At 35.0% G+C, this 15,053-nt stretch overlaps 1 protein-coding gene across 1 annotated transcript in view; it reads right to left on the bottom strand.

The window, feature by feature from the left end:
- Positions 1-2,205: 2,205 nt before the first annotated feature.
- ATG3 (autophagy related 3) overlaps positions 2,206-15,053 on the bottom strand; it is a 34,243-nt gene continuing 21,395 nt past the window's right edge. The window contains exons 6-12 of the mRNA XM_043873832.1: positions 12,714-12,763; positions 10,566-10,647; positions 6,715-6,749; positions 6,322-6,477; positions 5,458-5,585; positions 3,972-4,040; positions 2,206-2,471 (exon numbers count right to left, since the gene is read on the bottom strand). Of these exons, the coding sequence (XP_043729767.1) occupies positions 2,390-2,471; positions 3,972-4,040; positions 5,458-5,585; positions 6,322-6,477; positions 6,715-6,749; positions 10,566-10,647; positions 12,714-12,763 (602 nt within the window). The 3' untranslated portion in view covers positions 2,206-2,389. The remainder of the gene's footprint in view (positions 2,472-3,971; positions 4,041-5,457; positions 5,586-6,321; positions 6,478-6,714; positions 6,750-10,565; positions 10,648-12,713; positions 12,764-15,053) is intronic.

Raw genomic sequence — 15,053 nt, 5'->3', positions numbered from 1 at the left:
TAATGTGACCACATACTACCAGTTTCCTCTCTAAAACAGCTATACCATAAAGAAAACCATCGACAAAACAGACAACCTACTAAATGGGAGAACACATTTGCAAATAACGTGAATGATACTGTTCAACATAAATTAATAACCTATGCAACTCATCATCAAAAAAAAATCTAATTTAAAACTGCACAGAACTGAATAGACATTTTTCCAGACGAAAAGCAGATGGCAAACAGCACATGAAAAGATGTAATATTGTGTGTCACTACCATAAAAGAGGCAAGGAAAAAATTGCACAAACAGCTCAAAGAAATCTGTAGTTTACTTAATAGTATTGCATCAACATTAATTTCTTAGTTTTGATAAGTGGTTATGCAAGATATTAACATTAGAGGAAGCTAGGTGAAGGATGTACAGGACCTGAAATTCTTTTAAAAATATAAAACTATTTCCAAAAAAAGTTAGAAAAGAAAAAAAAACCATCACCATTTACTACTATATATGCAAATAAGACATTTAAGAATGACATGAAGCTAATATAAAAAATAAACTAGATGTGAGGGCTTATAAGACTGTTGCACATAATGTGAATCCCAACTTTAAGTTCATCAAAACAACTTCACTGTTCATCAAACCAACCCCATTTTTCTTGAGTGCTAGTTGTCATTTCCTTCTCTAGGGGTATTCCCCACCCAGGGATTGAATCTGGGTCTCCTGCACTGCCGGTGGACTCTACCAACTGAGCCACCAGGGAAACCCTATTTTATATATTAGGTATCCATACAAAGATTTCAATAGGAAAAAAAGATCTGAAACTAAAAAGGTTTGACCAACAAAATCATTTATGCCACCTAGTGGTGACTGAAATAAATGACTGTTAGCTTAAAATAAGATTTGAGAATATCTGTACTTAAATAAGGCTTAACTGGGAGAAAACGTTGACAATACCTATTATTACATATCATTTAGATTAAAGGTATTAAAAAATAGGATATTTCAGTAAAATCAGCTGAGTGCTTAGTTGTTCAGTCATATCTGACTCTTTGCGACCCCGTGGACTGCAGCCCACCAGGCTCCTCTGTCCATGGGGATTCTCCAAGTAAGAATACTGGAGTGGGTTGCCATGCCCTCCTCCAGGGGATCCTTCCAACCCAGGGATCAAACCCAGGTCTCCCATATTGCTAGCAGATTCTTTACTGTCTGAGCCACCAGGGAAGCCCAACATCAACTGAAGATTAATTTAAAGAGTAACCTGGTGGCATACATGAGCAAGCAGGCTATTCAGTCATTATTTTCGTTATGGAGATTTCCTTAAAACACAGAAACTGAGTTACAATTGGAAAAGGGGGAAAAATAAAGGGGCACTGAAGGTAAGGAGAGTATTCTTGAATGATGAGGATTAAAAAAACAAACCTAGAAACTAAGGTTCCTTAAAGGCAGTCAGCCACTCCTGGTATGTGCAGGGATGAAAAAGAGGGATGAGGGCAATGTGGCGGTAACAAAGAGAATGTAAATGGAATTCTCAAAGGGCCTGGGTTCTACTCCTTGGCTCTGTGAGTGTTCTTGCACACTTACCCTTTCTGAACTCCCAGACCCAGATCTATAAACTATACAAGAAAGGGACTTCTTTAAACTTTAATATTAACTTAATTTTAATGTTAATTAAATTTAATTCAATTGAAATTTTAATATTCTATCCCCTGGAGGAAATGGCAACCCACTCCAGTATTCTTGCCTGGGAAAACTCATGGACAGAGGAACCTAGTGGGCTACAGTCCATGGGGTCACAAAGAGTTTGATGGACACAACTGAGCACGCATGTGCGCACATGCACTCACAGGCAATCACAATAAGAAAAATATTCTTGAATCCAGAATTACTCTGGAAGTATTAACAAAAGAAGCAACAGCACTTAATTTCCTGGCACACAGTAAGTACTTCATCAATGTTAACTATTAGCAGATAGGAGACTTAGGGAGACAGAGGGAAAACAAAAGGAACAAAGAGCAAGAGAAAGAAGGGAAAGGGAGTCTAGCATGCAGTATTTTCTAGTCCCACCTCTCACACACAAATACACATTCAAATACCTTCCTCATAAATGGGAACCAAAAATACTCTTACCATCATTCTGTATATTTCTACACTTAAAGAATTATTATTATTTAAGAAAAATGCTATTACCACCTTTTTGATAAGAAGCAAGAAAAAAAGTCTCTTTACACTCATTTTTATTAAACAAATAAGGCTGGTGGTGGAACTTTTTTTATTTAATGCATAAACATAAGTCTCTTTATTAGAGAAATTGTACATATTGGTGAATATGGTCAATGGTCACTATGGGTTAATTCCTTAAAAATCAAAACGAATAATTAGGATAGATTTTATGCTCTCTTTGTTACATTGTGAAGTGTCTTGTGTAGTCATATTCTATTGTTGGAATGACAGCTTGTACAAATTTCAAGAAAATCAGAAGATACCTAAAGGTTTTTAGCTAAGGAAAACAGATTGGTAAATAGTTCTGATTTAAGCTAACATTGTAATTATCCATTTTATTAAGCAATAACTCAGAAAATATATAGAAGACAGAATCTTAAATCAAGTATATTAAAAAAACATTCATTCATGCAAGCTGGTGTCTATTCAACACAAGGCTCTCTATAACTTAAGAATGCCTGACTTATCCCGATTTAATATTTGCATGTTAAGACTTCTTAAAGAGTCCAAGTTCTTATTAGCCCAAATATTTTAATATATAAATAAGGATATTGTTGCACAAATTTAAATGAGTGGGAAATGGCTTTTTTTACTGTCTATAAGTTTTTTAGAGTATGTTAGAAAATGAGACAGTGTGGAGAATGTAAAAATACTGAAGCAAAAGAACAAAAAATAGGTAAAAATCCTCCATAAGAACTGATTCTTGGTTAGTATATGTACCTGCCATAGCATCTGCTATACTGGACTGTCTTTAACAAATTCCTGATTTTTTTCCCTATGTTCCAATGCACTTAGAAACATTAAGAGCTTAATTTTTAATTGATGACTCAATTAGAATTACAGAGTCTTCCAAGCTGCTATATAGCTTCAAAAATAGAGATGAATGCTCATATTATGCATAATAGGCTTTCAACAGTAAATCTGGTTGGACCAAAAACTCCCGGTTGTTTCAATATCACCTCAGCTCAATGTTTCTCTGAAGGACACACATTCTATTGGCAATGTTCACGTTATCTATAGTTCCAAGACAGTGGCAACCCCTCAGTCTACATCTAACAGTGAGTGGCATGAACCACTCATTCAAGATGTTTGGTATTTAAACCATTGACTCTGGCTGCTTTTCACAAATCCAGGCTATGGGCATGTGTATTTCAGGACCCAGCAGTTCACTTAATTCCTCTTGTCAACCCCACAAAAATAAATGGGTGCTCATATCTGGAGAAAAATAAGAATACTGTATTTGAAGACTACCTGATATAGAATTCATGCGCTTTTTACTTTTCTTCACTTCAGAGATCTCAGATCGACAAAACCCAACTTTACTTTTTACCTGATAGGAAAGTACACTTTTGACAACCTGCTAAATTAGGAATATATCTGAGGAAAAGATATTCACGTGTTATCCTCTAAATTCACAGGTTACTCATCTTTCATCAACAGATTAAGTGTTTTGAGTTTCTTTTTCATCAAGAGTTAACAGTTATGAATTGCATACTCTCAGCCATTGCCTCCTGAACAAACAAAGGCACTTGGCAAGCTGCTACCTAGAAGCACATATTGCTCTGAAGCTCTGTAACAAAGCAGAGCGAACTGGTTCACACAGGGACATGTGCTCAACAACTGAAGGAGGCCAGAACTATCACAATGCAACATCTTCCAAACAAAGATTTCCACATATGAGGGGCTAAATTTCTCAAAAAGGGGAAAAAAAATATCCCAGAAGCACTTTGCCCCTAGTCACATACACAGACAGATAAGGATACATATGAACACCAAGTTCTCCCCCTCCTTCTGCAACAGTCTCAATGATTTTCTTCATCACCTCAGCATGCCTAAATGTAAAAGAATAAATATTAGTATAGATCAACTGGATCAAAATAGGAAAAGCAAGTTTTTGTTTGTGAAAATTTTTACTGTCAGTGATTTTAATATATAACAGTAATAATGTAAAATATTCTTCTCTCTACTCCCCAACAAGCCAGACTGTTGAGTCATGCAGACAATTTTACTGGGGGAAGGGGTAATTTTAAAAAGCTATGGTAGTCACAAAGGAACACAATGGAACTAGTTAGCTTTCCTATAGTGGGGGTGGAAGGAGGGGTAGGGCAGAAAATCAAAGAAAGGGAAATCATGCCAGGGTACAACTGCAGAGCAAGGGCTTTCTGCTCTGAGAAAAAAACAAGAATCCAACCAGACAAATTCAAAAAAGTTACATGAAAACGGTTGGTTAAAAACAACAACAAAGAGATAATTATAATGCTGTGATTTTTGACTGCTTAAATATTTAACTGAGAATAAGCCACAACTGAGTTAAAGAAAAGCCAGTTGGTCAAAGTTCACATATATATTTTTTCAGATAAAAATTATCTGATTCTATTTAGAAAAAATTTTTTTGCCTTTATATAAAGGATACTTATCTAAAGTTTTCCACAAATCTTCTCATGGCCAACTGGTTAATCTCCTATGCTACATAAAATGGTGATATCAGAGTAATTACCTGAGCAAATTAACTGAGTAAAGTGCATCATACAGAAGAAATGAACTTTTATATGTATCCTGGCTTAAATAACGTCACTTCAATCTCTGAATATAACCTTCATGACAGAGGCAGTCAACTTAGAAGATGAGAGTAAATGTACTGGTCCTGAGAATATGAAGTCATAATCTGAAGCAGCCAATGGCAAGGCCTAAAATGCCTTGATATGTATATAGACTCAGTTTCACTTTTTTAGCCCTGTGATAACACACTGATACAAAGAAATACCAACTTATAAAATGTACTTGATTTGGTAGGGTTGGAAACTTCTTAATTGAAAAGTAGAGGAGAATAGAAATTCTGCACACATCTCCCTTCACTAACCAATAAAAGGAGATTAATAGGTCACCTAGAAAAAGCACAAAGTTAACTTTATATTCCACATTCACAGAAAGATATCACAACAGAGCAAACCATTAGTATTTTTTAATCTAAAAAGAATCTTCCAAAATATTCTTGGAGCTAGTAACAGGAGTAAAATCACAAAAATCTATACTCTAATACAACACACAAAGAACAAAAAAATATTCTTAATGAATTGAAACTTAAAAGAAATTGATAAATTTTTTTTTGGTCTTACATATTACTTAAACACAAAAACATTTCTAAGGAAGACAACAGAATTTTATTTATGAAGTAAATTTTCTTCTGTTCAGACACTGTTTATACAGACTCTCAAGTGGTAAATCCATGAAGTGTACACACACACGCACCTGCATGGGTGAACTGAACACATAGGAGGTGGTGGGAGATGAGGATGATTTTCAATGGTCACTGTTTTCTTCACATGATCTTGACTGATGTCTTCATACATGTGCTCAACTGTTAAAGGCTGCCGTTGCTGAAACCATAAAAAATGCTTTGAAATTACTATTTAAAAACTTCTAGGCCTAAACTTTAGTCTTTATAATATACTTAGCCCCACCTTTCACATAACTTGCAATTTCAAATTCTATACTATTTAGAATCACCAGATTATTTGGGGCAAAGTTTATATCAAGTAGCCAGGGAGGAGAGTCTGTCCATCAAGGCTATGTGAAATCAGCTATCACCTAATACAGAAAAAAGTTCACAAAAAGGCAAGTTCAGAGCTATCAAAACATTTTATAACTTTATAACATCTTTTAGGCCTATTTGTTTTCCATTTATAGTCATTGGAATGACAGGTTAAACAAGTTAATTTTATTTTAGTTTTCCTTTAATTCAATTAAGTGAAAGTCTACAGGGAAAAAACTCCACATGCAATATGATTATTCTGCAAATGTCTACCTATAATCCAAAACAAAATTTAATATAACAAACCAACTTCAATTTTCCTCACATTTCAAAAGGGTAAGTTCTAGGGACCAAGGAATAAATGTAACATTATTTCTGTTTAATCCTTAGCAGTGTTGTTTCACATTGAATAATTCCTAGTTTCTTCAAAATAAGAATCAAATTCAACATTAATCACAAAATTACAAAGCAAATGATTCCTAAAACTTTAAAGGCCAAAATATATACCCATGGACTTAATGACAAAAGATTCAACCCTCAAATTTTAAACATTTACACTAAAATTTTTTCTTTATTTTTACCTCATCATAGCCGAACAACCATAGTCGTGGTGTCTGGTAATATTTATCATAAGTGATGTAAAGGTCATAAGTTCTGGTTTGCAAAATAGCATCTTCAGCTCCAGCATCAGTTTTAGCTTTACAAGCTTCTACTATTTTCCTTGTATCTAATGTAGCCTGGTAACAGTGGAGAAAAATTTACAACCTTTAAAATCACTATGTGATGTTTTAGCAAATCATCCCATCCTATGTATTTTTTATTCAACAGCAGATATAACAAAATTCAAAGCTAAAATGTTAAATGCTATAAACAATGTACACATAAAAAACTCATTTGATAGATCAAGATATTAGGAACACTAATCCCCAAGTTTACTCATTAAAAATTAACTAAAGAAAACTCAATTTACAAACCTCATCTGTTTCCAACAATCCACTCTCTTCATATTCTGTTATAAAAAGCAACAAAAGATTAATCGAGTTCAAAATAATTTCCTAAACCAAATTACATATTACTTCAGAGTATGCAAAACTTGGGTTTTTGCTTTAGTTTCTATCGAAGATATTGAATAAATTAGAGAGCTAATTCTGTATTTCTAAAGAAGCAGACATTTTACCTAACAGTGTCAGAGAAAGTCCGGCTTACTTAAGGCTTGATCTTTTACTAATACCAACTGGCACGATAAAACTAGAGTTCTTGGTGACTCCACAGGGTATGCAAGGATATTTATATGACTGCATAAGACATGCTCGCTAAGTCATCAGTGACTTCCACTTGCTGAATCCAGTGGTAAATTCCCAGTTTTCATCTTAATTGATATCTTAAGAACATCTGGCATGATTTATTTCTTCTTCCTTGCAACATTTTCCTTCCTCAGCCTTTAAGATACTACATTTTCCTGGCTTTCCTCCCACCTCACTAACTTTTTCTTCACTATCTCCTATGCTGGTCCTGTTCAACATCTACAGTAACCAAAAGCTCAGTTTTTGGAATGTGCCTCTTCTTCATCCACACTGACTCCCTTGAAGATTTCATCTAGTCCCAATGACTTTAAATGCTGATGACTCTTTAATTTATTCCCTTACTGCAAACACTGATACCCAATTGTTATTTATGACTCGAATGAATGACTAGGGGACAGCACAAGTATCACATGTCAAAAACTGAGCTCCTGACTTCCCCTCCAAAGCCATTCACTCCCCACCTGAATAACATCTTTCTACACACTCAGGTCAAAAACCCTGGAGTCACACATGACCACTCATGTCACATTCAATCCAGCAACAAATACTCTTTTGGCCCTAGCCTCAAAATATCTAGAATCTTCAGTTTCTCATCACCTCCAGTTACCACCTGAGCCCATGTCACAGTCATTTCTTGCCTAGATTATCAAAGTAGATGCCTAACTGTTGTCCCAAACCCCTTCAGTCTTTATTCTCAACACTGAAGTCATAGCGATTCTTTTGAGATCTTAAAATCTCATTCTGTTGTTCCTTTACTTAAAAAACCCCCAACAGCTTCTGATCTCAGAGTTAAAGCCAGGGCCCTACACCATCTGGTTCCCAGGTTACCTCTCTAATTCCACTCCTTATTACCCTCTCCTCATGCCCCTCTAAACATAGGAGCCTCCTTGAAGTATTTATGTAAGTCATATGTGTTCCCACATCAGGGCCTTTGCACTCTTCCTCAGATAACCAAACAGCTTGTCCGCTTACTTTTTGTCAGGCTATACTCAAAAAGCATATCCTCAGTGAGGTTTCTCTTAACCAACCTATTTAAAATTTACAACACTCATCCTACTACAAGACTCCCTGTTTCTGCCTGCCTTTACTTTTCTCCCTAATACTTACAACCATCTGAGACAGTTTATGTTTTGCTTTATCTATTGTTTTTGTCTGTGTCCCCTAAATCAAATATTAGCTCTGTGAGATCATGTCTACTGCTTTATCTCCAGCACCAAAGGTAGTATCTGATATATACTGTCTTACTCCATAAATATTTGCTGAAAAATGGATGAAAATTAACTGTTATATTAGGTACCAATGACACTTCTTAAACAAAATTCCATGTATAGCAATTCTTTAATTCTATCCAAGGGAAATGTAACAAACATACTAGAAGGTGGTCAGATATTTAAGGCAATTCTACAGCTTGAACTCTAAAACAGTTCAGTTCAGTTCAACTGCTCAGCCATGTCCGACTCTTTGTGATCGCAAGGACTGCAACACACCAGGCTTCCCTGTCCATCACCAACTCCCGAAGCTTGCTCAAGCTCATGTCCATCAAGTTAGTGACACCATCCAACCATCTCATCCTCTGTCATCCCCTTCTCCTCCTGTTTTCAATCTTGCCTAGCATCAGGGTCTTTTCTTATGAGTCAGTTCTTCACATCAGGTGGCCAGAGTATTGAAGTACTAAAACAGTACTTTATTCATAAGGTTTCCTGCTCCAACAGTCAACTGTATACCATTCAGAAACAGATTGCAGAAATGAGTATTTGTACAAGAAGGTGGTCTGACAACTATGAGACTTCCATGTGGAGATGAATCTAAACAAGTAGATCTGGGTTGGGGTTTAGATATGGATGTCTTGAGCATAGACACAATATATGAGGTTCCTGTGATCAATTTTGGTTACAAGTAAACTCATCTGGATTTCTTCAATGAATAGGAGTACACATGGAAATAAGGATAAAATTCTCACTAGAATCTAGGAACAGATATACAGCTAGGTTTCATGAAAGCTCAAAAGTAATTTTGGAAACAAAAGTGAAAGATACTTATTCTTTTTGAAAGGTACTTTTTTAAGTCAAAGGCTTCCCTGGTGGCTCAGATGGTAAAAGAATCTTCCTGCAGTGTGGGAGACCTGGGTTCGATACCTGGGTTGGGAAGATGCCCTGGAGGAAGGCATGGTAACACACTCCAGTATTCTTGCCTGGAGAATCCCCGTGGACAGAGAAGCCTGGCAGGCTACAGTCCAGCCCATGAGGTCGCAAAGAGTCAGACACAACTCAGCAACTAACACTTTCACTTTTTAAGTCAAGACTACTCTGGTTGATTAGGCTAAGCTGCCGCTGCCTCTTCAGCAAACACCACCTGCCATCTCTACAGATACTACCTTCTACTTCTGCATTCTATCTCACTAAATTCTAGGTACTAGGGGGATTTGGCCACCTTACAGCCTCCAAAATGCCTGCCCTGTCATTTTTCATATTCTTTTCCTTTTTCCAACTGCTAATCCTCTCTCTATACATACACATATTCATACTTAAACTCTCATAGAAAATCTAATGCAGTTTACACACCATTCTTCCTGCCAGACTACAGTCTCTAATTATAGAAGTTACAGGAGTAGATAAAAATCTACCTGGGAGTGTAGGGAGTAAGCAGAGAAAGAGTGAAGCACCATAAAATACCAACATTTAACAGCTAAGCAGAAGTAAAAGAGCCTGGGAAGAAGACTTAGAAGAAATAGTCAAGCAAGGAGGAGGTAAATCCCATGTCATAAAAACCAATGGAGGAAAAGGTTAACAGAATCAAATAAATATACAGAGAAGGTAAGTATTATAAAGACAGATTGGGCTTAACAATCTGGACTTAACAAGACAGGTTGTCCTGGTGACAGCACTTTCTTCCATCTAATTTTAAATATCTGAAATTTCATATTAAAGATTATCATGCTAATGAAATATGACATTTTGAATAGCCATATACTTTTAGACCTGTATTACTGTGTTCTGTTAGTATAACGGCTTTCAATCTCTTGTAACTATGATTCACTAACACATTAAGTCTCAACTCTCAACTGGCAATGCTAGGAAGGCACTTCAGATTCTCAGGAAGCAGTGGAAGGATTCCATATAGTTCAAAAGGCCCCATTAAGAATAACTATCATAAGGTTTAAGTAGTAAGATGCTACCAAAAAGGAAGAAGAAAATACTTAACCCTTGAACAAATTTTCTTCTGTTCTGAAAGAATTTAGGAATTAGCTTAAGAATCTGTATCTTATGGCTGTCTCCAGCATTAAATATTTACGATCAATACTGATCCAGCAGAAATAATGCTATCAAGGCCATGCTCTCGGTAAAGTCCAAGAGCAAGGTAAGTTCTGCACTGATTAAATTTAAACTAAACAAATCCTCTCTAGGCTGTTCAATGTTAAAATTCAGAACTCAATAAAGTAGAATTCTTAATCCACACCAATTATATATATATTCTAAAATCAATACTCTATTGTGATTAAAACAAATCCATAACACAAATACCTTCCATATCTGCAGCTTCTCCTTCATCTTCCTCTTCCTCCTCCTCACATAAAGCTGAGCAATCTTTGAGTTTTATACTGTCCTTTGAAATTAATTATATTTAAAGTCATTTAAATATGTTCATGAGTTCAAATACTGAGCACCCACATGCCAGCACAGTGTTAACCACTGCAAAAGTAAGCATGATGAGATATTTCTTAAACTCAAAAATCTCCTACTTCATATGATAAACCCATAAACCAACCATTAAAAACCATGTGCTAACCACTGTGACTGAAAAATATAGAAAGTATCATAGAAGCACCAGGAGTCATTTAAAAATTGTTGCCAGCTGCACTTCTGACAAAACAATATTTCTAGCTAACCAATTCAATAGTATTAGAAAGTCAGTTCAAAGTTAACTCGTACACTTAAAGGAGAAATATATATATATTTATAAACCACAATACATTTACATGTTAATATTATTACAAATCAAATACTATCACATTCTCTAAGTTAACATTCCTGGTTGAATTAAGCAATTACAATTATTATAACATATAAGATTTCAGTTCAATTTCTTAACTACATCTGCATTAAAATGAAATAATGCTAACCAAAGACAAGCCTAATATAATATACAATTATCATTTTCACAAAATTAATATTCTAAAAATCTGAAGTCAATGTAGTAGGTCAAAAAACTGGACATTTAGTTTCACCTAATTTATATAATTTTAATTGTATGCATTCTAAGCACTAAATTATAAAAAAAAATCATGTAAATTCTGTATTAAACAGGAAATGACAGGGAAGATAAATTCTAGTTGTAAATTATTGCAAGTACTCAACCATTAGTAAGACATGAGAATGCTAAGTGGGATACTGAGTACCATATTAACCATTATTAAATTTATTAAAAATTCCTGAGAGGATTTATCATAAACCTATCAAAACAATGGATCCACACTCTGCCATTTATTATTCCCAAAGTCTGATCCATACACACTAATCGCTGGAATAAACAAGAGCTTCTGAAGCATCAAAGTCATTTATGTAATTTCTCCTTAGTCAAATTCTCCAAAAAGCAGAACTTCAAAAAGATGAGTTCTCAGACTAATGAACTGAACCTTAATCCCTAGCAAGCATAAAACTGTACACTGGAAAAAAAAAAGAAAAAACCTTGTTTTGGTTTTTAACACCTTCTGTTAAGCCCCAGTAACAAATCCCAAAAGATCCCAATGACAGAAACACACAAAGACAATGATCTTAAACTAGGAACTGCTGCAGCTAACTGTTTCAGAAAGACAAAAAGAACAGATACTCTGTCAAATATTCTATCCTCTAAGAGAATGGACTATTTAACAAAATAGTTAAGAAAATATAAAGGTGAAAGTGTTTTGCAGTATTTTATAATATTTCAAACAACTATATAAAAATATGAAGACAACTATAATCATTCTTTAGAAATGAAAAGCTACTATAGTCTAAATTAACTGAAAAGTTTCAAGCAGAAAATTTATACCCAATTGTATATTTTTACCTTTCCTTCAAATAAACTGTACAATATAACCCAACTGATTTAGCTTTCACTCATTCAAAATGTCATGATTTTGAATGCTATAAAGCTTCCTTTAAATTTTCAAAATGAAAAACAGAACAAAAACCAAGAACCCCTCAAATTAGCAGTAAATTAAATTTCAGAAGAAATGAATAAACTGCTTAAGATAGTGTTTAAACTACAAATTTAAAAACAGTATTATCAGATATCTATTACAGTAATCAGCAAGTAAATAAATCCCCTCAAAAACCTCCACTCACAGAATGTGTGGGACTTCTGTTTAAAAATAAAAAGCCATTTCTTATAAACTGGCCTAGAAATCCTCCCAAATAGTAAAAATTTATAGATTTTAACCAATTACAGTCTCAAAAAATGTTTTTCTTAACCATTTGAGAGTAAAGAAAAGAGAAGCTCTGGGCAACAGTAGTGTTTTGGTATGTTGATGCAGAAAAATGAGAGGAAATAAAATAGCTGGAATTTAAAAGAGTTGATAATAAATACTGATAGTAAGAGTTTGCATATGGATGATATGAATAACCTCAAAATAAATGTACAAGCAAATAACTAGGTCACTGAACTTAAAAACATAATGAATTAACCATTACCTTGCTTTCCAGTGTAATCTCCTTAACTGCTTCAGTTATTCCTGCAATACCTGTTTAAAATTCAGCAGAAAATTACTAAAATTAAGTTGTAAAGATCATCAACTTACCTGATTTGAGCAATATAAAAACACTTTAACATTATCTAAATTCTCAAAGTTCTCTGAAATGAGAAAGCAACGTTAGCAGCACTTTTACAAATGAACTCTAACAGGAATAAATAATCACAAAGGTACTTCTTAAAATTAAAAATAGTAACTTTTAAAATATCGGTTTAATATTTTACCATAAATTATCCTAGCCTATCTTTCTTCATTTAATATCCTTCATTTATTTTATTTACTTTCCTTGTGTGAGCCTATCAAAATAAATGTTCTCAGAAAGTAAACAGAAAGTGAAGACTATAGGGGTCATATAACCTGCAATGAAATTTTCTCAACAAGATAACAGTTATGTTAAATATGCTATTTGCTTCAGAGATCTAGGACATCCAGAGGAAGTAATATCACATCAGATTTATATGAGACTTTCTATTTTACTGCTTTTATATTTTATATAGTCCTCACAAACACTATTTTGTAAGGCAGTCACAGTAATGGTTTCTCCCTATAAAGAAATGAAGTCTCCAGAGAAAGAAACTTGTATAAATCTCAGTTACATGAAGAACCTGGGATTCAAATCCACACCTGCTCTTCGGTTCAATGCTCTGTCCACGGTACCTCATTAAGCAGCTACCTTGGAAACCACTTATCTCAATGAAGGTAACATTAAGAAGGTGGTACGATCATAAGTCAGCTAAATATATTTCTAATTCAAAATATCCATCAGTGTTTTCAGGGAGTTCCCTGGTGGTCCAGTGGCTAAGACTCTGCACTCCTGATATAGGGGGGCTGGGTTCGATCCCTGGTCAGGGAAGTAGATCCCACATGCCACAACTAAGATTCTATGCAGCCAAATAAATAAAAATAAAATGTTTTAAAAAAAAAAAAAAAACAAAAACAAAATATCCATCAGTGTTTTCAAATGATTTAACAAGGATGGGAAACAGTAAAGAAAAAAAAAAAAAACCCTAAACACAAAATATGCTTTGCTCCTTTGTTTATCTTCTGAAGCTTTGATATATCTGTTCAATATATCCAATCCAAAGACTCACTTTCAAAGAAAATGTCAGTCACAATCCACAGCTCGAGCATAAAGCTTTTATATCAGAGTAGTTTTTCTAGAAATTATTTTATAATAGGTATGATTATTAACATAATGGATTTCTATTACAACTCACTGAGACTACTTCACAGAAACAAAGGAAATAAACCTCTTCAATCCATCTAAATATAATGCAGTAGCATCCCATTAAATCAGACTCTCCTAAGAGGAGGACATATTGGAAAAGAAAAAGAAAGCTCAAAGGATTCTAATGAAGGTAACACTGTACCAGTTGTGATGGTTAATCTCATATGTCAACTTGGGTAGGTTATTGTATCCCATAGTTTGATTAAACAGCAGTCTAAATGTTACTCTGAAGGTTATTTTTTAAACGTGCTTAACATTTAAATCAGTATACTTAGAGTAAAGCAGATCACTATAGGTGAGCCTCATTCAATCAGGAGATGGTTAAGAAAAAGAGACTTAGTCTCTTAAGAGACTTTTTACTTAAGAAAAAAAGACTGAGTGCTCTAGAAGAATTCTGCTTCCAGACTGGCCTCAGACTCTAGCTCTATCAACTGACCATTACCAGTCTTCAGACTGCTGGCCAACCTGCTCTTTACATTTCAGAATTGCTAGCTTCCACAATCATGTAAGGACTTCCCCAATGGCTTAGTGGGTAAAGAATCGGCCTGCAATGCAGGAGACCCCAGTTTGATTCCTGAGTCAGGAAGATTCCCTGGAGAAGGGATAGGCTACCCACTCTAGTATTCTTGGGCTACCCTGGCGGCTCAGACTATAAAGAATCCACCTGCAATGTGGAGACCTGGTTCAATCCCTGGGTTGGGAAGATCCCCTGGAGGAAGGCATGGCAACCCACTCCAGTGTTCTGGCCTGGAGAATCCCCATGGACAGAGGAGCCTGGCAGGCTACAGTCCATGAGGTCTCAAAGAGTTGGATACAGCTGAGTGACGAGGGACAGCATAGCACAATCATTCCAACACCTGCTTATCTCTGTGAGAATGCTTTTGTAAATACGCACCTGGATTCTGGGACAGGGATTAAGGAATACACTAGACAACTGAGAGGCTCACTAACTTGACATCAGAAACATAGCGCTATAACCAATGGCTCTACGGAACTACTCAGTTGAGGAAAGAGGATGATTTTGAAATTATTTTAAGAAGTTGTTCAGTTATT

Source organism: Cervus elaphus, chromosome 19 (genome assembly GCF_910594005.1).
Source record: "Cervus elaphus chromosome 19, mCerEla1.1, whole genome shotgun sequence".
Taxonomy (NCBI): Eukaryota; Metazoa; Chordata; class Mammalia; order Artiodactyla; family Cervidae; genus Cervus; species Cervus elaphus.
This window is presented reverse-complemented; position numbering and strand designations above follow the sequence as displayed.